The following is a 23,304-nucleotide window of genomic DNA, read 5'->3' on the forward strand; positions in this document are numbered from 1 at the left end:
CTCTTGGTTTTGGCTCAAGTCATGATCTCACAGGTTTGTGAGTCTGAGCTCCGTGTCAGGGTCTGTACTAACAGCGTGGAGCCCGCTTGGGTCTCGGTCTCTCTCTCTCTCTCCCCGTCTCTCTTGCCCCTCCCCGGCTCTTGCCCTCTCTCTCTCAAAATAAATAAACTTAAAAAAAATTACAGCTATACCTCTGGGTTTCTGTCTCAAGAGTGCTAATGGCATACGCTTGAGTGTTTTATCACGTCAACATTTCTATGGGATAGCTGGTTCAGTCATTTGGCTGATGGCACAGCCATAATTACCGTTCAAGGCTGTTAATACAACTTCTCGCATCAGTAAGACTGTAGCTGGATGTCACATGATTGATGAGAAAACAAAAGCCTTCTGGGCAAAGCACAGCCGGTCGGCCTGACTAGGTCACAGAAACCTCACAGCCAGCACGCTACTGCCTCCTCTGGCTGTTCCAGCAGGACGTACCTCTTCGTAATTTTTCGCCTCCACTCCGTGCTTCATGTCTAGAATCACGAGCTGGTCAGGTATCCGCCCTGTTCCTGAGAGAGAAATCAAAAGCTTCATTGTGTAGAATATTTAAAATTCCGGGAAGTCACCCACCCCCCTCCCTCTCTCTAACCCCTACCCTCTCAATAGAGGGAAACAGCCGCGACTCCTCCCCCTACTCAGCTGCAGAAAATTCCTGGCTCTGGCTAAAATCACAAGCATTCCAGACAAAGCCTCGATCTGTGCGCGGTGGCGGAAAGCAGTGAGAATATGCTGCTGGCAAACATCTCTGAGCAGGCAGGACATAAGCCACTGCAGCTGGCACTACAGAGGAATAGGAGAGCAGAAGGGACAACATACGGACTTTACCAGATTAGGAAATAAAACTCAAGTCAAAAAGTATAAAATTGAGTAGCCAATAGGTAGCGGGCACCAACTCAGACTGAAAAGGACACTTCCACATCTGAAAAGGCCTGTCAATTTTTGGAAAAAAAAAAAAAAAAGATTAATGGGTATACGCTAAGCTTGAATTTACTTAATATAAACATGAGTACTGAAAACAACACAGGATCTAGCTAATATTCCACATTAATTCGAACATTTTGGTCAATGGAAGGCCACTTCAGTAGGCTAATAAAATGTTATATAGGACGCACAAAACACTTAGAAGAGCCCAAGAAAAATACTTGTAAATAAGAGTACAATTCTCAGGGATGCTTCTTAGAGAAATGTCTGTTTGGCATAGCAGGGCCAACAGAACTATGCTCATATTAGAAAAAGTAAACTGATTCAGCTTGATCAAAAAGGAATTTAAACTTAAATCATCAGGTAGGAGAGAGGAAAAGACTCAAGAGTCGCAGGAAACTGCTCGGCCCCAATCCCCTGGAATTCATCAATTCACCAAATTATTTATAAAATAAGAAGCTGCCTGCATGAAATTAGGAGTTTAGGGAAACAATGCCACTTAAGCATCGGGGTTCTTGAGACTATAAGCCAGAGAGAATGGTACTGTACCCTCTGCTGCCTGAACACTGGAGGTTTCTGATATGGACAAAAGTCAACTCAATAACTACTCAGTAAGAACTCACTAGGTGCTAGAACTGTACTGAATTACAATCTCTGCCTTCAAGTAATTCCATGGGAATCTAAGACATATATATGCATAACAACTACAGTGAAAATGCAAAGCAGTATAAAACTTGAAGAAAAAAAAAAAAACAGTTCAGGGGCACCTGGGTGGCTTAGTCAGTTAAGCATCTGACTCTTGACTTCAGCTCAGGTCATGATCTCACAGTTTGTGAGATCGAGCCCTGTGTCAGCTCTGCACTGACAGCACAGAGCCTGCTTGGGATTCTCTCTCTCCCTCTCTCTGCTCCCCAACCCCCCCCACATGCACACATTCTCTCAATAATAAATACATTAAAAAGACAAAAAAAGCCAAAAAACCCAGTTCAGATAGTCTCAGCTATGAAATAAAGGTTAGAGAAGGGAAGGCAATAGTTGTGGACAGACTTCACTAAAGAGAAAGCACCTGAAGGCAAGGACAGAGTACTCTAGGCAGAGGGCAAAGTATGGGCAAAGGTTCAGATACTGAAATGAGTATGGCAGGTTTAAAAGACAGTAAAGAAGTTCTTTTGGATAGATTAGAAAGATCACTTGAAAGCCAGAGAAATAAGACTACATAGGTAGGACTAATAAGAAACTAAGACAAGTCACAGATGCCTTTTGAGCATTAAACCAGTAAGTTTCCAAAACAAAACAGTGGCACCCAGAGAGGTATAGATCTCTTTCCCCAAATCCCATGTATAATCCTGATCATAACATTGGCCCATAAGAGATGCAGTGCAGATTTTTGATTCTCCTTCCTCATTTAAAAAGTTATGTAACTGAATCAGCTCACAACCCCACCTGGTCCAAATGATCAAGATACTCTCTTCCTAATAGACTCTTTCCACCACCTCTCTGTTGCCACAGCACAGCATTAAGCATTATTCAAACACAAGTGAAACCACAAAACCACAGACCTCTGGCTGTTCTCAGTCCAGACCATATAGTCTCTTGTAGAGACCAGCCAACTTATCCCCGTAGCTGACATCGTGGCCCTAAAGGGTCCCCTTTGTAAAAAGAAAACAAAATAAAACAAAACAAACGAAGAACAAGAACAAAACCTTCTCTGCATTTCTCTGTCAAATGGAGAATCTTTTTTTTTAACTTACTTTTTTTTTTCCAATGTTTATTTATTTTGAGAGAGAGTGCAAGAGAGAGCATGAGTGGAGGAGGGGCAGAGAGAGAGAGGGGGAGAGAGAGGATCCCAAGCAGGCTCCAAGCTGTCAGAATAGAACCCGAGGCAGGGCTCGATCCCACAAACCGTGAGATCATGACCTGAGCAGAAACCAAGAGTTGGTTGCCTAACCGACTGAGCCACCCAGGTGCCCCCAAATGAACAATCTTTTAAAAGGGGCTCCAAAGACTACAAGTTATCACATTGCCATATCAAAACAAATGAAACTGGAAACTGAGTGGGGACTATACTGTGTATGTGTATACATTTATGCATATATATACACATAATTTTTATGAAAAAAATGTTTTAATGCTTATTTTTTGAGAGAGGGACAGAGTACAAGTGGGGGAGGGGCAGAGAGAGAGTGAGACAGAGCATCTGAATAGGTTCCAGGCTCTGAGCTGCCAGCACAGAGCCTGATGCAGGGCTTGAACTCACAAACCGAACTGTGAGACCATGACCTAAGCTGAAGTTGGGCGCTTGACCTACTGAGCCACCCAGGTGCCTCATACATATATATTTTAAAAACTAGTTCCTGGACATCTATATGCACAGCATCAGCACATAAAACACTCAGAATAAAAGATAAGTTCTACCTTCAAAGAGTTGAAAATTGGAAATGTAAGACAGACATACAGGAGACATTTAAATAACACAAAGCTGTGTGATGTATATATTCATACATATTCAAAAATGCCTAAATGATCTCATCAGTGAGTGATATACTATTTAGAGGAAGCCACATTAACCTCCTTGCTGTTTCTGAGGTATGCTAAGCATCTCAAGGCATTTGGCTCTTTCTACAAAGTCCTCATTACTACCTGATTTATATTTACTTGTTTATTGTCTATTTGCGTCAATGAAAATGTAAGCTCCATGAGAACAGAACTGGTTTTATTCACTGCTGTATCCCCAACATTTGAAACAGCACTTGGCATGTAAGGGCACTTAATAAATGATGTGTTAGATGAATCAATCGATTGAGAAACTGAGCAGGCTAGAATGGTTGAGGGAGGTAAGCTAAGGTAAACTCATGCTTTTATTGGAAGAGAGCATTCCAGCAAATGAATGTACGTGATGTGTTTAGAGGGCAGAGCAAACTAGACCTGCTGGGACTGATGAGCAGCGGAAGACAAGGCTAGGGCAAGAATATAAAGACTATTGAATGCCAGGATGCCTAAAATCTCTTCTAGCTCAAAAATTCTGATTCTGGGTTTCACTCTATACCATAGGAACATTACTACCACTATAGAGCAGGGACAGCTTTTGAAAAAGGACTGACATGATGAAATATGTGTTTTAGGAGACAAATCTGGTAACAGTATTTGGATATATTAAGAGCAGGGGTATCTGAAGCCTAATGACACAATCCAGGATCTAAAAGATTAGAGTTCAGATTGTGTGGTGACAGACACAGAAGATATTTTGAAAGAAGTATAAGCAGAACTCAATGATAGGCTGACAAAGGAAAAAATAATTTCCAAATGTGAGCCCAAGTAACTGGAAGGGTAGTGGGAACGGTGGTAAGCGAGAGGAATTCATTTGGAAGAGAGGCTCATGAATATGGCCTCTAGACGTCTTAGACATCTTGGTTTTGAGATAAGGGTGGCAAAACTATGTGGAAATGTCTAGAATACTGTTGAGACATCCTGGAACTGGCACAGCTAGGAGCAGACAGAAGGATATCACTCATGAAATCACCATTAAAATCCTTTAATTTTTAATCTATTATTCCATTTACTTCAGGCAAACTCCCTTAGCTTTTAGGGTAAATTGACCAACTTTAGATCAAGGGAATCAATTCTTGGTTAATTGTCAAAAGCAGGTAGTTGATCTGCCACTCCCGGGAATCTACTGCCACTCTTGGCAAAGGAGCTTGCTCTTCTAGGATCATTTGTTCTGAATATTCTACAAATGTAAAACTGCCAGGAGTCTTTTTGTTACTATACAGAGAAAGCCTGAGAATAAAATTAAATGGAGGCAAGGAAAGGAAGCACTAAGAGAGAGGTGGAATTCCAATGACACTGTTAAAACTCCCAAGAACCAGCTGTGCCTGAGGTCAGCACCATACTGCAGACTTCCCAGTTCAGAGAGTCAAGGCAGCTTGAGTTTTGTTTTTATGTCCTGTCACCCCAAAGGGTCCCAATTAATGTAACAAATACAAATGCATACAGCTTTTAGAATCTAGAGTCCTTGAAGCTAACAAATGCAGAGTGAAAAGGAATTTGCCTTTTATTTTAACCCATTACGGAGCCCAGAAGCCATCACGTAATTAGTCTAAAAGGTACTAAGGATAGGATCTTAGCCTTGAGATGCACAGAAGAATCCATAGCAAGATAGAACTAGGGAAGTGCTCTTGAGACCAAAAATATTTCTAACTTTGCTATATATTGTCAGACAGACCTTATTTCTAATCCCTTAGAAAATGTGTCACTAGCATATAAATGTACTATTTTCTAGCATCTCTACGAAATTCAACTCTATCATTCAAACCAAATGTCACATCATTCAAGAAATGCCTACTCCACGACATGAAGAACTCGGCTGATTAGCCAACTTTCACTTATATGTGTGAAAGACATATATAAGCAAATGTAGTTTCCATTTCCTCTTCCTGCTGGCCCAGGAGAGAAAGTTCATGCTCTAATTTGAGAGAAGACACTTAACTCAGGGAAAAACACTCTGATTACTTACCCTTGCTCTCAAAACACACTTCAAACATGTCATAATCTTCAGTGGTAAAGGCAAATTTCCCCTTGGTTGCATCTTCCTTGGAGTACAGAATATGGCCAGCAGAATCTGTGATCTAAAAGAAAAAGCAAGTAAGAAGAGGAAGAAAATAACACTGGGGACGAGAACTTACAGAAACCGGAAAAATGGAAAGAAACATTGTCTATAAAAGACAGTTGACGGGGCGCCTGGGTGGCTCAGTCAGTTGAGCGCCCGACTTCGGCTCAGGTCATGATCTCACAGCTCGTGAGTTCGAGCCCCGTGTCGGGCTCTGTGCTGACAGCTCAGAGCCTGGGGCCTGCTTCGGATTCTGTGCCTCCCTCTCCCTCTGCCCCAACCCACTTGCATTCTGTCTCTGTCTCTTTCAAAAATAAATAAACATTAAAAAAAAAAATTAAAAAAAAAAAAAAAAAGACAGTTGCTATTTCCCATTATGATGACTATATTCACTCCATTCCTAAAGACAGGAACTGGATTAGAAGATGAAACCCAGGGGCGCCTCGGTAGCTCAGTGAGCTAAGTGTCCACTTCTTGCTTTTGGCTCAGGTCACGATGTCATGGTTTTGTGGGTTTGAGCTCCACATGGGGCTCTGCGCTGGCAGTGCAGAACCTGCTTGGGATTCTCTCTCCCCCTCTCTCTCTGCCCCTTCCCCACTCACACTGTCTCTGTCTCTCTCAAAATAAACAAACTTACAAAAAAAAAAAAAAAAGAAGATGAAACCCAAACATAGCAAATTTTATTCATTCAAACAGTATCCACACTGACGGCTAAAACATGTTGCTGCTATAGAATGTCTTACCATACCCTAGGGCACCTGGGTGCCTCAGTTGGTTAAGCATCCGACTCTTGATTTTGGCTCACGTCATGATCTCAACGGTTCATGATACTGAGCCCACATTGGGCTCCTCTCTGTCTACCCCCTACCCCCACCTGCACATTCTCTCTCAAAATAAATAAACTTAAAAAAAAAAGTCTTACCAAACCTAAAAGCTGATACAGTTGATACAGATTGGGTTTATCAGCAAAAGTTCACCTTATAAAATGTATACCAGTATCATTATCTAGAAAGGGATATGTCACAAAAACAAAGCAGACAATTACCAAAAGAATACACTACAAAAGCCATATAAGAACACATCTCTTCTGTAAAACAAACTCTGATGGAGTGGCGGTAGGAGCAGAGAATGGAAATGGGACACTGATGCAAAAAGAGAAGGAAAAAAGGCACACATAGAGAAGAAAACATTAAAAAAAAATTGAAATGAGGGCTTAATAAAAGGTTTTAGGGCACATCTTCTCAATTCCCTAAGAATTAACAGTAGTAATATTAATCAAGTATCTTCTGCCATGAATGAGGTTGATCATTAATTTGTCAATGCTTAGATCTGCACTGGTCATTCGGGATACAGGGATGGGATGTGTAAGACAGTTCTTATCTTCAAAGGGCTTAAAAGTCTAAATGAGGAGATGAGTAAGAAATGAGACTTCGCTATAATGTGAAAACTGCACTACTAGAGGTAAGTACACGTGCCAAAGGATATTGAGGTTCAGGGAATATACTGTAGAGACATGTGAGCTAAGTCCCATAGGATAAGCTGCAATTAAGGGGAAGATGGGGAGTGGGGTGCCTGGGTGGTTCAGTCGGTTAAGCATCCGACTTGGGCTCAGGTCATGATCTCATGGTTTGTGAGTTTGATCCCTGCGTTAGGCTCTGTACTGACAGCTCAGAGCCTGGAGCCTGCTTCAGATTCTACATCTCCCTCTCTCTGCCCCTCCTCTGCTCATGCTATCTCTCTTTCTCTCAAAAATAAACAAACATGAAAAAAAAATTTTTGTTAAAAAGGGAAAAATAGGGGTGTAAGAACATTCAGGGTAGAAGAAATAGCAAATATGAAGACCTGAAAAAAAAAATATATATAGTACCATCATAATACTAATAACTAGTATTTACTAAGCACTTATTAAATTTTGAGTACTATGCTAAGTGCTTTATATGCATTTTAAATTTAATCTTTATTATAACACTATAGATAAGAACTATTATTTCTCTCATGCTCAATAGCAGGAAACCAAGGCACAGAGAGGTTAAGTGGCTGGAGAGGTACTGGCCAGATCAGGCAGAAATGCAACACCAGGGGCACCGGGGTGGCTCAGGCAGTTAAGCGTCGGATTCTTGGTTTTGGCTCAGGTCATGATCTCATGGTTGGGGAGTTTGAGCCATGCAGAGCCCGCCTGGGATTCTCTCTCCCCCTCTCTCTGCCCCTCCCCAACTTGCGCAGATGCACTCTCTCTCTCAAAATAATTATAAACTTAAAAAAAAAAAAAAGAAATGCAACACCATGCTAAGGAGTTTAAACTTCATTTGTACAAAGTGGAAAGGCAATGAAGAATTTGAAACAGGAGAGTGATATGATTCAGTTTGCAATTTAGAAAGATGAACCTGGTAATACCGTGAAGACAGACTCAAGAGGGACAGTGCTAGAGATAAGAAGATGGGTTAGGACACTATTCCAGCACTCCAGGCTAGGAGTGATGGGGAGAAGGGGATGGATCTGAGGGATTTTAAGGAGGAAGAGGTCATAGGACAAGACCAAAAAAGTCAAAGCCTCCCAGGATCAACTGAGCAACCTAAGTGAATTGCACGGGCCAGGGTCAGTCCACAAGGTGGTAGACAATTTGGCAAGACGAGAAGATACACCGGTCTCAAGGGAGAAACCAATGACTGCCATGTCATGCTGGGTTTTCAGATCATTCAAGTTTTCAAAAGAAGCTAGACATTTTAACTTTTAGTTGACATCTCCTAAATTTTAAATCCTCAAAGCCAATCCCAACATATGAAAAACTATGTCAAGGCCAAACAAAAGAGGTCTAGGGAACCAAGTTCTTCTGGGCCAACAATTTCTGACCTCTGCATTCGACAAGAAAAAAGGCGGCTAAAATCACATGAAAGCATTGCTGGGCAGCATGGAGGTCTCAGCTGAGATCATGGGCCATGGATTTCTAAGTGGCAACACTTAGCAACCAGGATGTAGGAACAAAGAAAAGTAGTAAGTGATCTAGGCTTGAGGTACTGCAACTGCTTTTGGAAGCATACAGGGATTAAGGAATTATGCTATAAACTTTATACATAATATTTATTAAATCTTCACAACAATCCCAGAGAGGCCCGTCTTATTATCCCCATTTTAATGACAAGGAAACCCAGTAGCCTGTTTATCACAGTTAATAAATTCTGTACGTGCATTTGAAGTAGTGGAAAATCCATGTTCTTCCTCCATTCCATGTTGCTTCCCCACAAAAGGAACGTGTGAAAGAATGGAATGCACAGATGATAAGAAAGACTAAGAAACAGAATGTGATAGATTCTCTGGGTCTGTGCAAATCAGAATGTGTAAGAGTCCTCTCAAGTGAGCACTGCACTGTTCAGTCTGCGTTCTTCATCTTGGAGGGACTAGCAGGCAGCTGCAAGGTAGAGGTCCTGAAGCAGCAATAACTATATAATCTGCAAGGAGAAGGGAACACTTAGCCCTGAAGATTCCTAAAAGCCTCTTGTTCATGTGATACTTTTTCTCAATCAGCTAAAAGAAAAGGCTTAAGAAAAGACTACTTTAGAACCTTGAATACACACGTATTATAGGGCAAAAAGGTCTGGGAACTATTCAACTCCCAAAGTAATGTGTAGTCACCAATGTGACAGCAATGTGTTATTCTCCCTTTCTTCAGGATGTCACCCATTAGGCACTCATATGTCCCTGCTCCCTAGCTCCCAAAGGCACAATGACAATACTTTTAAGAGCAAGGAGGAAGTTCAGAAAGAATGACTGCAGGAATAACAGATTTTCACATTCCAAGCTGATTAAAAAACTCTAACTTAGTTTGGCTCCTATGAATAAAGTTGCAGAAAATGTGGAACTTTTCTAAGGCTTACTTGGATAAAAACAAGCTTCCAGATTTGCTTACACTAGTTTAATTCCTTTTTCTCTTTAAAGATTTTCTTTTACAGGGCACCTGAGTGGCTCAGTCGGTTGAGCATCTGACTTCAGCTCAGGTCACGATCTCATGGTTCATGAGTTCGAGCCCCGCATCAGGCTCCGTGCTGACAGCTGGGAGCCTGGAGCCTGCTTCGGATTCTGTGCCTCCTTCTCTCTCTGCTCCTCCCTGCTCATGCTCTGTCTCTCTCTCAAAAACAAATAAACATTAAAAAAAATTTTTTTTAAGATTTTATTTTTATGTAATCTCCACACCCAACATGGGGCTCGAAATTACAACCCGGGGATCAAGAGTCGTACATTCTACCGACTGAGCCAGGCAAGCACCCCTAATTTAATTCTTAAGGCAGTAGGAAAGGATTACAGGCTACTAGAAATGTTTAATGTAAATGAAACCAGTAGAGGACAGCAAGGAATAAGCATCAAGAACGCAGCACTGGGGCGCCTGGGTGGCTCAGTCAGTTAAGAATCTGACTTTGGCTCAGGTCATGATCTTGTGGTTTGGGAGTTCAAGGCCATGTCAGGCTTGGTACTGACAGCCCAGAGCCTGGAACCTGCTTAAGATTCTGTGTCTCCCTCTCTCTCTGCCCCTCCCTTGCTCACACTCTGTCTCTCTCAAAAAATAAACATTAAAAAAAAAAAAAAAAATGCAGGACTGAACAGTCACCACAGATGCCATCATCTCCACAGTCAGGCAAGGAAAGAGGCCAGGTCTTTCCTAGGAAAAACCTAGGAAAAACACTGACCTAGGAAAAACAACCCAATTTAATTGTGCTTGGCTTATGATCTCTTTTATCTCTTAAGATATTAAGAAGGTTTTTCAAAAAAATTTACTAATTTAAGGACAGGAGCTTGAGCTAGGTGATAAAAAGAGTGTAGATTAAGTCATTAGCAAAATCCTTCATCAGGTATTTTGCAAAATGAATTAAGAAGCCTGCCATGTTCTTCTGAAAGACTTTGGTATAATCCATACCTCCAATTGGTACTCAGGAAGGGGTAAACATGGCTTAAGCAGTCCCTTGCTACAATGTGCACTGTACTACAATTATGGTAGAATCACTTGCTTTCATGGTTCTTTCCATGACATCTGAAAATACATTAAAGATTCATCTTCGTGCAAAGACTCAAATGCTTTACAAGAAGCTGAAGGCAAAGGAACCACCACTGCCTACCCCTTTTATCAGTATGAAATGTAATCCCGAAAGTGTGTGATAATGATCACAATTCCCTAAGGGCCTTCACATTTCTATATTCCCTATGACCTTCAGTTGGCACAACTGTAGAAAGGTTGTTTATTCAGATATTTGGAAATCCAAGCAAGCAACATGAGAACTTAACCTCCATGTTAAGTTCTTAAGGACTGCTGGGCATTCTGAGATCCTAGAATTTTTCTGAAAATCAGGCAGTTTCCCATGTAGTTCATAACTTTGCAGCTATTTAGAAGCCACACCATCAATATTAATTAAAAAAAAAAAAGCATATGCACTAACCCCAAAATAATTACATAAATCAGTAGGTAGCTAAGAAATAGAAAACTGAGCCAAGCTCAGTGACTAGCCAGAGCTGGCAAAGCCTAAAACCCTGAAATGATGGTTTTAAATTTCCTCAAATTAAAATGTTCTAATTACAGATCACCTTAAAAAGTCATCTGGTGTCTCAAGAATTGAGAGATTCTACTTTTTTTCCTTAAATTCTACTAAAGTACCTTGGTAATACAATAAATAACAGCCACTTTTACCTCCTGTAACAGCAAGCCCTTAAAAGTTTACTTCCTTTATAATGTTTATTGTAAGATCCTTAATTAAACAAAGGTCATATCAAACCATAAAATTCACCCATATGACATCAAGGAATGGGAAGTAATACAGCTTTGTTCCAGATAACACCTTCTGAATAAAAGCAAACCAAAGTTCACAACTTAGTAAGTAAGGAAAAAGCGTTAATTCTATATGCAGGGTAGCTGATGTCAAGAATATGTAAATGCTCACACTGAAACTGTCAAAATAAGTGAAAATCCAGGTCACCAGGAAAATAAACTCCTTAAGAATTGGATTTTCTTGGACCATCCCAGGCAGTAGCCAGAAAACAGGTTCTTGAGCAGGTCCTGCTCCTGGAGCGTGCTCCCATTGCTTCCATGAAACGTTCAAGATAATATGCTGCCTACTTGAAAAGGATCTTTAGGAAGGTTAGGCCCATACCCTAGGCAAATAAAGCAATTAGGAATAAAAGAAATTAGAAGTCACCTGCAGGAAGAAACAAATAGGCACTATCAAAAACCTGAATCCAGCAAATGATATGTACACAATAAATTTGGCTCTAAGTTTTCCGGCAGCCAAGATTAAAAGACTATAAGAGAACCAAGTTAGGTTACACATCATTTGTTTTCTGATGATAGATAATTTTCCTGGAACCAGACATGAAGAACAATTTATCAGGAAGGTCCTTGCAAAAGGACAGTGACCAATATCACTCTCCAATTTCAACCATAAACTTGCTAAAGATACAAATACAGTTCGAATAAGTACTTTTAGTGCTCCTCTATAATGATGTGCCTGACCTAATGCAAAGGTGGGACCCGAAGGACCTAGACGACAGCTCCTGTGCCAGGGTTCTCTGCCCAGCCCACCCCCCTCTTACTGCTCACAGAATTCCCAGACTTACTCTAAAAGTTGCAAGAAGACTGGAACTACTTTTGGCCACTTGCTGAAACCACAATAGTGTTTAAAAAAAAAAAAAAAAAAAAAAGCCAGGAAGAGAGGTCTTAAAAATAATACTACCTACCCAGATCTTGGTTTCTAATACCATTCATTCTCCAATAAAAGGAAGCAGGGATTCTCCTAGAAATGGCTGATCCCGGATGGGGGCAGAAAGTTATACAAGATGAGTCTGTAGCACTTTGTAGTGCCAGAAAGTAAGAAGTCTCAAAAACAGAACAAAACAAAACAGAAAATAAGAAGGAGGGTATGTTAAAGGGCCACGGGAGCCAAATGAAAGAGCTCCCAGCAGCCCAAACTGAAACAATGTGAGCAACAAAATAAAGTAGTATTGGACTGTAACCCAAAGTATAAATATTCATGAATCCATACTGATATAAAGTATTCAACAGAGACAAATCTCCCAGGCAGAAGACTCAATTTATGTAGAAAACAGCACCCTCAAGAAGACGGAGCAGACCTCCCCACTCCTTAAGCTTGGGCTGCAGCGTGGGCTGCCTATAGGGACTTCCTTCCAAACAGCACACCAAGGAACGAGAGAGAAAAAGTAACTTTATAGTAGAGAAACCTGACAATAACACTACCTCAGCCAGATGACCAAGATCAACAGCAACAGTGATAAATCATGCAGATAGCATGCTCCCTTAACATGATGTAATGAAAATGGTCCTTTACCTCTGTGGGCTTCCTCCCCAAAACCCATACTCCCAGCTTTATCATAAAGAAAACATGATCAAACAAATCCCAAGGGGGGCGGGGGGGGGGGGGGCATCCTGCAAAATACCTGACCAACACTCCTTTAAACTCACAAGATCTTCAAAAACAAAGTCTGAGAAAGTGTCATGATCTAAAGGAACCCAATGTAAATGTAAAAGATCTTAGATGGGATCCTGGAACCAAAAAAAGGACATTAGGTGAAAACTAAAGAAATCTGAATAAAGTATGGACGTTAGTCAATAATAACATCTTAATACTCTAAAACTGTTCTAAAATTAAAAGTTTGTGAAGCACCTGGCTGCCTCAGTCGGAAGAGCATGCGACTCTTGATCGCAGGGTGGTGAGTTCAAGCCCCATGTGAGGTATAGAGATTACTTAAATAAATTAATTAAATTAAGTTTGTTTAAGGGGCGTCTTGGCAGCTCAGTTGGTTAAGGGTCTGAGTAGGGTCCAACTCTTGATTTCGGCTCAGGTCATGATCTCACAGTTGTAAGTCCGGGCCCTTCTGTGGGCTCTGGGCAGACAGTTCAGAGCCTGCTTGGGATTCTCTCTCCCTCTCTCTCTCTCTCTCTCTGCCCTCCTCCACTTGCACTCTCTCTCAAAATAAATAAGTAATTTTTTTTAAAGTTTGTTTTAAAAAATACTATCCAGAAAGATGAAACCAAATGCATATATACACATGTGTCTGCAGATTCTCAAGAAATTTATAGGCTACTCAGAGCCAAGCAAGCATCAAGCATTTTCACAAACTTTAATGAGGGACATACAAATAGTTATTTTGGACAAAGTCCATATCTACTCCTGTAAAATAACATATGATCCACAGGGAAGGTGGCAAGTCTGTCTTTGTATTGACACAGGTCACACATTGCTTTCATTTGCTGAATCAGCTCCATACCCCACCAGTCCCAAGAAAATGTTTAAAAACAAAACAAAGCAAAACAAAACAGGGGCACCTGGGTCTGTTGAGCATCTGACTCTTGATTTCGGCTCAGGTCATGATCCCAGGTCGTGGGATCGAGCTGGGTGGGCATCAGGCTCCACGCTTAGCATAAAGCCTGCTTGGGATTCTCTTTCTCTCTCCCTCTGCCCCTCTCCCCTGCTCGTGTACACAATCTCGCTCTCTCAAATTAAAAAAACAAACAAACAAAAAAAACCCATGCGTCTTTTCCAGGAAGGCTACCATAGCAGCAGAGATCAATCAGCTTGCAGCTTTGCTGTAGATGGTGAAAATCTGACGATGTAATTTCCTTCAATTAGGCTCCTACTTGGACTCTGTCTTATTCAGGTTGACAATCAGTCTGTGGTCGAACACTTGACTATACAATGTGTGCGTATTATTTTAAAGGTAACTATCATTATAGCTTCTGAATGACTAACTCAGGAATTTAGAAACATCAGGACTCTTGTACAAGTTCTATACACTGATAAGAATGAACTAAAACAGAAACACATATCCTTTTCTCCCTCTGAAAGACAGTATAGGATAACAGACTGAATGTCCTAGAGTCAGACCTCAGGTCTGTGATCAAATCACAATTGTGCCACTTACTAGCTGTAAAGTTTTGGGTATATTCCTTACTCTCTCTGTTCTTCATATGTAAAATAAGGACAATAGCACATACTCTGTGAGATTATTGTGAGGATTAAATTTAATACAGGTATAAAAAATAATAAATAAATAAATTAGTTAATTAATTCATTTAACACATGTAAAGTGCCTAGAAGAGCGTCTGGCATGTGGCAAGCACTCAAGTGTTACTATTACTGTCCTTTTCTCATGATGGTAACTATTTGTTAGTCGTAACTCAGAACTCCATAAACATTTAGGTCACTAACCATACTTTCGACCTAATAGTGTTACTAGATGGCCAACTATATTATAAAGTACACTATCCTGACTAAACTCAGGGATAATTATGGCCCAAATAGTTACTGCGTGGAAAGAGAAAAAGACAAAAGGCAAAATTCTCAAGGAAGCAGCAGCAAGATTTGGAACCTGAAGACAAAATGTCTGACGAAGCAAGGATTCAATGAAACCTTTTAGCTGCTAACAAGCTACAGTAAGAAATACAAGATGACACCAGCATTTCTGGCATGTGTTTGTTTTTTTTAACCTGCCAAGTAATAACCTACAAGCAGGACCCAACAACCTTAGGTGCAGGGGGAGCGGAGGGGAAGAGAGGACTGTGTGTGCATGATCTGCGGTTGCAGGCCTGCCTCTACCCTTCATTTGGTAAAAGTTCACAAGTGAAATCTTGAGCCATGGGATCTACTACCCTAAGACATAAAAAAGCAGAGAGAACACCAAGTCACTGAAGATGCTGTAGTTTTAGACTGGAAAAACAGTACAGTAGTCTCCCCTCATCCTTGGTTTCCCTTTCTGTGGCTCCCTTACCTGTGGCCCGCTGTAGTACGGAAGCAGATGACCCTCCTTCAGATGCACGTTCAGGTCAAGAGTAGCCTGGTGCTACTTCACAATGCCTGTCATTCACCTCACTTCATCTCATCACATAGACACTTCATCATCTCCCATCACCACAGGAAAGGTGAGCTACCACAAGTCACCGATGTTTTCAAACCTGAAGAACACAGGCAATGGATGGCCTAGAAGCTATGTATCTAATGGGCATAAAATGAATTTACCCTGATCTTTCAAGCAAGAGCAAGTACCAACCAAGTCTACCGACTGCATCCCTGAAATCCAAGGATCACATGTAGATTCTACCCAGAACAAAGTCAAACTTAGAAAGGCCTCAAGCAGCATTAAGCAACACTAACTTCTTTCAAACTTCCAACACAATTCAACAATGATGCAGTGCGGCATAGTATTGCTTGAGGCAACTTGCAGAAGTGTTGAAAACTAGAAATGAGAAATTTCCAGGGGTGCTTGGGTGGCTCAGTTGGTTAAGCATCTTGATTTCGGCTCAGGTCATTACCTCTTGGTTTGTGGGTTGCGAGCTGCACTGTCAGTGCCGAGCCTGCTTGGGATTCTCTCTTCCTCACTCTCTGCACAACCACCCTCAACCCGCACCCCCCGCCCCCCGCCACTTGTGCTATCTCTGTCTCTCTCAAAAGAAATAAATAAACAAACTTAAATTAAAAAAAAAAAAAGAGAGAGAGAGATGGGAAATTTCCAGGCACTGTATATGATAATGGATAGAGGCTCTCTTCCTGCTTCTATCAGCATTTGCTACATTAACTCAACATAGTCATGCTTGACTGGGTAGGGGTGGGGGTGGAGGGATGGGGGGGGTGGGGGTGATGGGAGGGAGGAGAAGTTGGGGGAAGAAAGTAAGAAAGAGGGAGGAAGGGAGGGGAATGAGAACGAAAGAGCAGTTGCTGCCCTAACAATACTACTGCGGGGGGTGAAGCCAGATCAAATGTTTTTTTTCATACTGTTCCAAAGTTATTTACGGTAAAAACCTCCAGCGTGACCCTTTCAGGCACAAACAAAGCCTTGTTCTTTCTTAACAACTAGTCCCTTGATTTCCCACACATTACGTTGAACAATGAGGTTGGGGGCACAGGATAAAGCAGATGACATCAACCTCCCTCAAGTTGGAGGCTTGTTTGGGAGCCCAAATTCTGGTCCGTGGCCAGCTAGCTGATTTCACAGAGGGCTCTACTTGTCCAGGCTGCCAGACTGAGTATGCATATGGGGGCAATGGCTCAGGATCAACCACCAGTCAGCAATTCACACAAGAAACAGCATAGAAGACACTGTACCCGCTAGATTACCTTTATAAATCTTTTCCATTTTCCTAGAAACTAGGCACAGTCTCCAGAAATCATCATAAAGACATGGCGTAGCAATTTCGATTTTACTTTTATTTATTTATTTTTATTAGAGAGAGAGAGAGAAAGAGCACAAGTGGGGGGTGGGGGCAGGAGAAGGATATCCCAAGCAGGCTTCATGCTCAGTGCTGAGCTGGACATGGGGCTCGGACATGGGGCTCAATACAACTCTGGAATCATGACCTGAGCTGAAATCAAGTGGGAAGCTGAACAGACTGAGCTACCCAGGCGCCTCACCAATTTCAATATCTAAGCAGCCCCTTCTCTAGGTCAGTTCAAAACAGAGAAGGCTGTAGACAACTTTTCACCGAATAAGAGAAACTTAAATGAAGTAACATGATGTTTAACTTTTAGAGAGAAGGAAACACAAGGTCAGAAATCAGAATATAATACAAAAAGAAACTAGCTTTTAATAATATTAAATGTTAATGTACCAATTGGCCTTCTGTACCAAACCACCTATTTATTGAATTGTTTCTAACCCACTGGATGATAATCACATCACATGTAAACCTAAAAGAGACAGATTTTTCTCAACAGAAAAAGATCAGTTCTCAGTATAGATGCCAGTAATAATAAACAGAAATAACTGTTCCAAATAAAGTAATCTCAAAACTATATCATATATATATATATATATATATATATATATATATATATATATGTACACACACACACACCCCAATCTTTTCATACAGCTTTCAGTTGGGGGTGGAAACAGTTAAAAGCCATGGTTTCCCAGCTGCCAAGATACTTCTTGATCATTTTTAGGCTTAAATTATGATAGGCCTATGACTCAAGGCTGAACTCCTCAAATGATCTGTTTGGCTTTCTCATCTATAAGCTAGTTGGGAAAGATTGGCACCACAACTGGGTATAACATTCAAATAAAAAATAATTGCATTTAGCAAAATGAACTATTAATTAGCATTAGCACTCTTGAAAAAATGACAATGAAAAAAAAGTTAGACCAATTAGATTGTTTGGAAGAGGCTGAAAAAGTATAAATCATTTCAATTATTACCATTAGACTTTTCTTTCCTTTTGGATGATGATTATGACAACTCCTCACAACTGCTTTTTGCACTCTGTAAACTATTTGTAACGTACAAATCACCCTTAGGCAACAACTCATCTCATCACCTAAAACTAATTCATCCTCCAATTTGCACTGTTAATAAGCATTCTAAATAATAAATGGTATTGGAGCTTATTAAACTATTATGATATCATCTAGTCTTAATGAAAATGTGGTTTTCTTTTTTTTTTTAATTTTTTTTTTTTTAATGTTTGTTTATTTTTGAGACAGAGAGAGACAGAGCATGAATGGGGGAGGGGCAGAGAGAGAGGGAGACACAGAATCGGAAGCAGGCTCCAGGCTCTGAGCCATCAGCCCAGAGCCCAATGCGGGGCTCAAACTCACGGACCGCGAGATCGTGACCTGAGATGAAGTCGGATGCTTAACCGACTGAGCCACCCAGGCGCCCCGAAAATGTGGTTTTCAACTCAAAATCAACAGAGTTGAGATTCTGAGTTCCTACAACAGGCTTCTTATTATGGGCCTGAAGCAATGAAAAAATTTCTATATTCACTATAAATGATGAGTCAATACATCCTGCTTCAATTTTGTATAGCAAAGTCTTTAAATCCGATACTGTTCAGCCTGAGTTAGCCACATTTTGTGAAGAAAAAAAAAAAAAAAAAACAAAAACAAAAAAAAACAGGGAAGGGTGGTATGGGATAAATTCACTGGAAATCTCAGCACAAAACACATCTTAACATAGGCCTGAAGCAGAAATCTTTGCAGTAGAGTCCTGCCCATCATTTCAATCCATTTCCATTCAGAGAGGCCTTCCCTGACCACTCAGATGCTATACCCCTCTGTTACTCCCTACCCCCTAGTGTTTGATTTTTCTTTATAGTACTTGTCACAAGCTGCAACTGTGTGTTTTTTTAACCTGTTTTTGTTTCCAACTAGAACTCAAGGGTTTTGTCTGCTCTTCATCCCCATTTCCCCAGCTAGGTCTGGCATATATTAAATATTAAAATATTCATTGCATGAATAGGAGAATCACAAACAAAATCCTCAGAATTCTTCTCATTATAACATTCTTTATCAGGTCACTGCAATGACATACGACAGGGGAGTCAGATTAGCAATTTTCATTCGGAAGAGAGGAAACAAAAGAGTAATAATATATATGACCTGAATAATCCCCTGAATAATAAAGAACCACCTCAATTAGTCCTTCCAACACTTCTATGAGCTCTATCATCGCCCTGCTACGTATCAGGGACTCAAGGAGAAGGGTTAAGTAATTCCCTCAAGACCATACGCCATTTAAGTGGTGGAGTTGCTGAGATTTGAACTCAAATCTGTCTAACTCCACATCCAGGGTCTTTCCACTCAACTCTTATTTAATAAGGCTAATATATTTGACTCAGTTGTACAATAATGAGTATACAGTACATTGACCTAAGACACAGGGATGAATGAGACACGAAAGACTTCACAGGGTAAGCACCATGCTACATCAAAAGTACCATGTCAAACAGGTTATAAAGAAAGCACATAGAAGGGGTGTGCAGCCAAACACTGGTCCGGATTAAGAGAACACTGCATTCAAGGAACTGCACGAGGTTCAGTACGGTTGGAGTCAGGAGTGGGAGGAAAGACATGAAGAGGAAGGAAGAGGAAGGAAGAGGAAGGAAGAGGAGAAAAAAAAATCAGAGATACGGCTAGGACACTGCCAATTCATTTGTCCATTAATTTCTGATGTTGAAGTCCTACTATGTACTATGTGCCAGGCACTGTATTAGACAGGCATTTCAATGGCGAATGAAATACAATCTCTGCTCAAGGAGTTTAGAGTCTATGTAAGAAAACACAAAACTGTGTATATAAACACAGAACTACAACATACAGTGATATATGAAAACATTGATATATTCGCTGGACATTAAGGTACTCCCTGACAGGAAGAAAGTGCATTAGGCCAATCGAGGCACTATATTCACAAAGACCCTTATGAGAGAGACTGCCTTATTCAGAGCAACAACGAAATGCCAAGTCCGGTTGGCTACATTTTACACTACAGAAAGCCTCCAGCTCCCCTCTTAACCTCAGCCCAAACTATGGCTGCTTGAACCAAGGATGGACAAACCACCAAAGAGAAGACAGTCAGTAGGCTGTGAGAAACCTGAAATGTGGCCTGGCGTATAAAAAAGAGCTGAACCAATCAGATTCTCTCACTCAAGAGGTATACTTCAGAAGCAGAAATGATGCACAGAGAATCCCTGGGCAGAGTGTGGGACACAAGTGGTCAAAATTTAAAAGAAAGTGAATAGATGCTATGAAAAAAGGTTGCAAACCGTGATAAGGGGCTGGATCAAGCCCACAAAAGTGTTCTGTGGCCTGAACAGTATATTAAATTTTTTAAAATGACACCCAGCCTGTGGTCTCTAAAATACCATTCCCCACAAAAATGGACAGAACTCCTTGGAGGAACCGCCACTTCCAGGTCAGTGGTTGCGCAGACGAAAGATGAGCCTAGGATACCTTGTTCCACAAAACAGGGAAGCTATCAAACCCTAATGGGGTTGTGTTAAAGTAAAAGGCTACAGGAACCAGAGGGACATGTGAGCCTCAAGAAAGAATGCAAGTGATAAAAACAATGACTCTAAAAATGGAAATAACAAAAAATGATTTCAGTATAATACTTCATTAAAATAACACCTTCTTCAGACTACATTGGAAGTGACAAAGGCAACTCTCTCTTACTCTGAAAATTGTCAATTAGAAGGAATGAATTCTGCATTTATCCTGCCTTTTCTATATGAATTTAAAATTTTAGGGTAACCAAATGGTTTTAAAAGTTGATGAATTCTTTAAGAACAATTCCAGCTAAGGGACACCTGGGTGGCTCAGTCAGTGAAGCGTCTGACTTCAGCTCAGGTCATGATCTCGTGGTTCATGGGTTCAAGCCCCGCATCAGACTCCGTGTGGTTCGTGGGTTCGAGCCCCGCATCAGACTCCATGCTGACAGCTCAGAGCCTGGAGCCTGCTTCGGATTCTGTCTTCCTCTGACCTGATCTCACGGTTTGTGGGTTCGAGTCCCGCAAAGGCTCTGTGCTGAGAGCTCAGAGCCTGGAGCCTGCTTTGGATTCTGTGTCTTCCTCTCTCTGCCCCTCCCCTGTTCGCACTCTGTCTCTCTCTCTTAAAAATAAACATTAAAAATTAAAAAAAGAATTCCAGCTAGTAAATATGGAAGGAATAACAAAATTAGAAAATCATCATTACACAACCTTAATGAAACAATAAATTCGCACAACAGTCAGCAATAGACTCAGAAGTAAAAGAATGATGAGAAGCTTTACAATGGAGACTTTGGGCTGCTACCACCTTAGGTAGGTAGAATAATGCCCACCTCTCCAAGGATGTCTACACCCTAATCCTCAGAACCCATGAATGTTATAGTACATGGCAAAAGGGGGTTTGCAAGTATGATTAAATTAGGGTCTGTGATAAGGAGATTATCACAAGGGTCCTTATAAGGGAAAGAGAGAAGCAGGAAAATCAGAAGATGATGGAAGCGAGGAGGGAGGGGGAGAGAGACGGTGGGAAAGAGGGAGAAAAAGCAAGATTTAGAGATACTTATTACAGGCTCTGAGGATGGGGGAAGGGTCACCAACTAAAGAATGCAGGCAGTCTCTAGATGCTGGAAAAGACGAGGAGATGGATTCTCTCACCTAGAGTCTTCAGAAACAACACAGCTTTGTTGACACCTTGATTTTATGGCTTCTAACCTCCGAATTGTCAGATAAATAAATGTGTCTCGTTTTAAGCTACTGAGTTCGTGGTGATTTGCTACAGCAGCAGTAGGACGCTAACACGAAGGTGAACCCACTGATCAATCTTAGCACTGAGCGGCACAAAAAGTACTGCGTGCTTTGCTGCGATGCCGCATGAGGCATACAGCACCCACGAAGTACTCTTCACCAAAAAGATAAACCTGAAACTAACTGCAGCACATCTTTAGAGCTGATTCCTTTTACAAGAAACACGGGGAGCAGAACTGTTTGGATGATACCTCCAGGGAGTAAACAGACAAAGCCGCAGCGTAGGACATTTTACGGACAACTGACTGACGATACAACTGCCAAGACTCGATTAAAGAAGACTTGAGAGATCTGAGAAATTAATTTAAAAACATATTTCTGAGACAAGTGGAGAAACCTGACTATGAATTGAGTACTACTGGATAGCATTATTAATTTTGTGAGGAGTATAGCCACATAACACGGTGACTACGTGCTTAAAGGAATTCATGCTGAAGTGTGCAAGACTGAAATACCATGATATCTAGGATTTACTTTAAAACAATTCGGCATACGGGCACTAGGGCGGGTCAGTCGGTGAAGCATCCGACTTTCGTTAAGCATCCAACTTCCAGCTCAGGTGGAGATCTCTTGGTTCGTGAGTTTGAGCCCTGCGTCCGTCGGGCTCTCTGCCATCAGCGCAGGGCCCGCTTCAGATCCTCTGTTCCCGCCCTCTTTCAGCCCCTCCCCGACTCGTGCTTGCTTTCTCTCTCTCAAAAATAAACATTAAATTTTTTTTTTTCAACGTTTTTTATTTATTTTTGGGACAGAGAGAGACAGAGCATGAACGGGGGAGGGGCAGAGAGAGAGGGAGACACAGAATCGGAAACAGGCTCCAGGCTCCGAGCCATCAGCCCAGAGCCTGACGCGGGGCTCGAACTCACGGACCGCGAGATCGTGACCTGGCTGAAGTCGGACGCTTAACCGACTGCGCCACCCAGGCGCCCCTCAAAAATAAACATTAAAAAAAATTCAGCATATGGGGCGCCTGGGTGGCTCGGTCGGTTGGGCGTCCAACTTCGGCTCAGGTCATGATCTCACGGTCCGTGAGTTCGAGCCCCGTGTCGGGCTCTGTGCTGACAGCTCAGAGCCTGGAGCCTGTTTCGGATTCTGTGTCTCCCTCTCTCTCTGCTCCTTCCCAGTTCATGCTCTGTCTGTCTCAAAAATAAATAAACGTTAAAAAAAATAAATAAATAAAAAAAATTTCAGCATAAAATGAGGAGAGGCAATTTCGATGAAACAAGTGTGGCAAGACCCTGTTTATTTTTGAATTATTGAATTATTGAATCTGGGTACTGTATTTATGGTGGACTGACCATACTCTTCTCTATAAAACTGCAAACAAACCATAACCAAACCAATTTGAATCGGTTGATGACATTTAAAAATCAGGAGATTTCACATCAAAACCTGGATTTCTGACTTCATGTGAAAAATTAGATGTGGCAACAAGGCCTACATCAAGAGATCGGTACTGGCCACCCCAAATTAACAGTTCCCAGCGTCTCCCAGGTATCATCACTGCCACTGTTTATAATCATATCTGTTCCAATTCATTCATTTATGTTGCCTACCTGGCATTTATTTGGGTTTAGGATCCCAGGAGTGATCCAATTAAGCTGGTTAGAAGCAAGAGAATGAAGCACACGTGGGGAGACCAACTGAGTGATGGCAAAATGTTAGTGTTGTTGA

General features: G+C 41.3%; 1 protein-coding gene across 1 annotated transcript in view; it reads right to left on the reverse strand.

Moving 5' to 3' along the window:
• TMED10 (transmembrane p24 trafficking protein 10) overlaps nucleotides 1–23,304 on the reverse strand; it is a 41,761-nt gene that overhangs the window by 16,519 nt on the left and 1,938 nt on the right. The window contains exons 2-3 of the mRNA XM_060620313.3: nucleotides 5,480–5,591; nucleotides 481–554 (exon numbers count right to left, since the gene is read on the reverse strand). Coding sequence (XP_060476296.2) covers nucleotides 481–554; nucleotides 5,480–5,591 — 186 coding nt within the window. The remainder of the gene's footprint in view (nucleotides 1–480; nucleotides 555–5,479; nucleotides 5,592–23,304) is intronic.

Source organism: Panthera onca, chromosome B3 (assembly GCF_046562875.1).
Source record: "Panthera onca isolate mPanOnc1 chromosome B3, mPanOnc1 haplotype 2, whole genome shotgun sequence".
Classification (NCBI taxonomy): Eukaryota; Metazoa; Chordata; class Mammalia; order Carnivora; family Felidae; genus Panthera; species Panthera onca.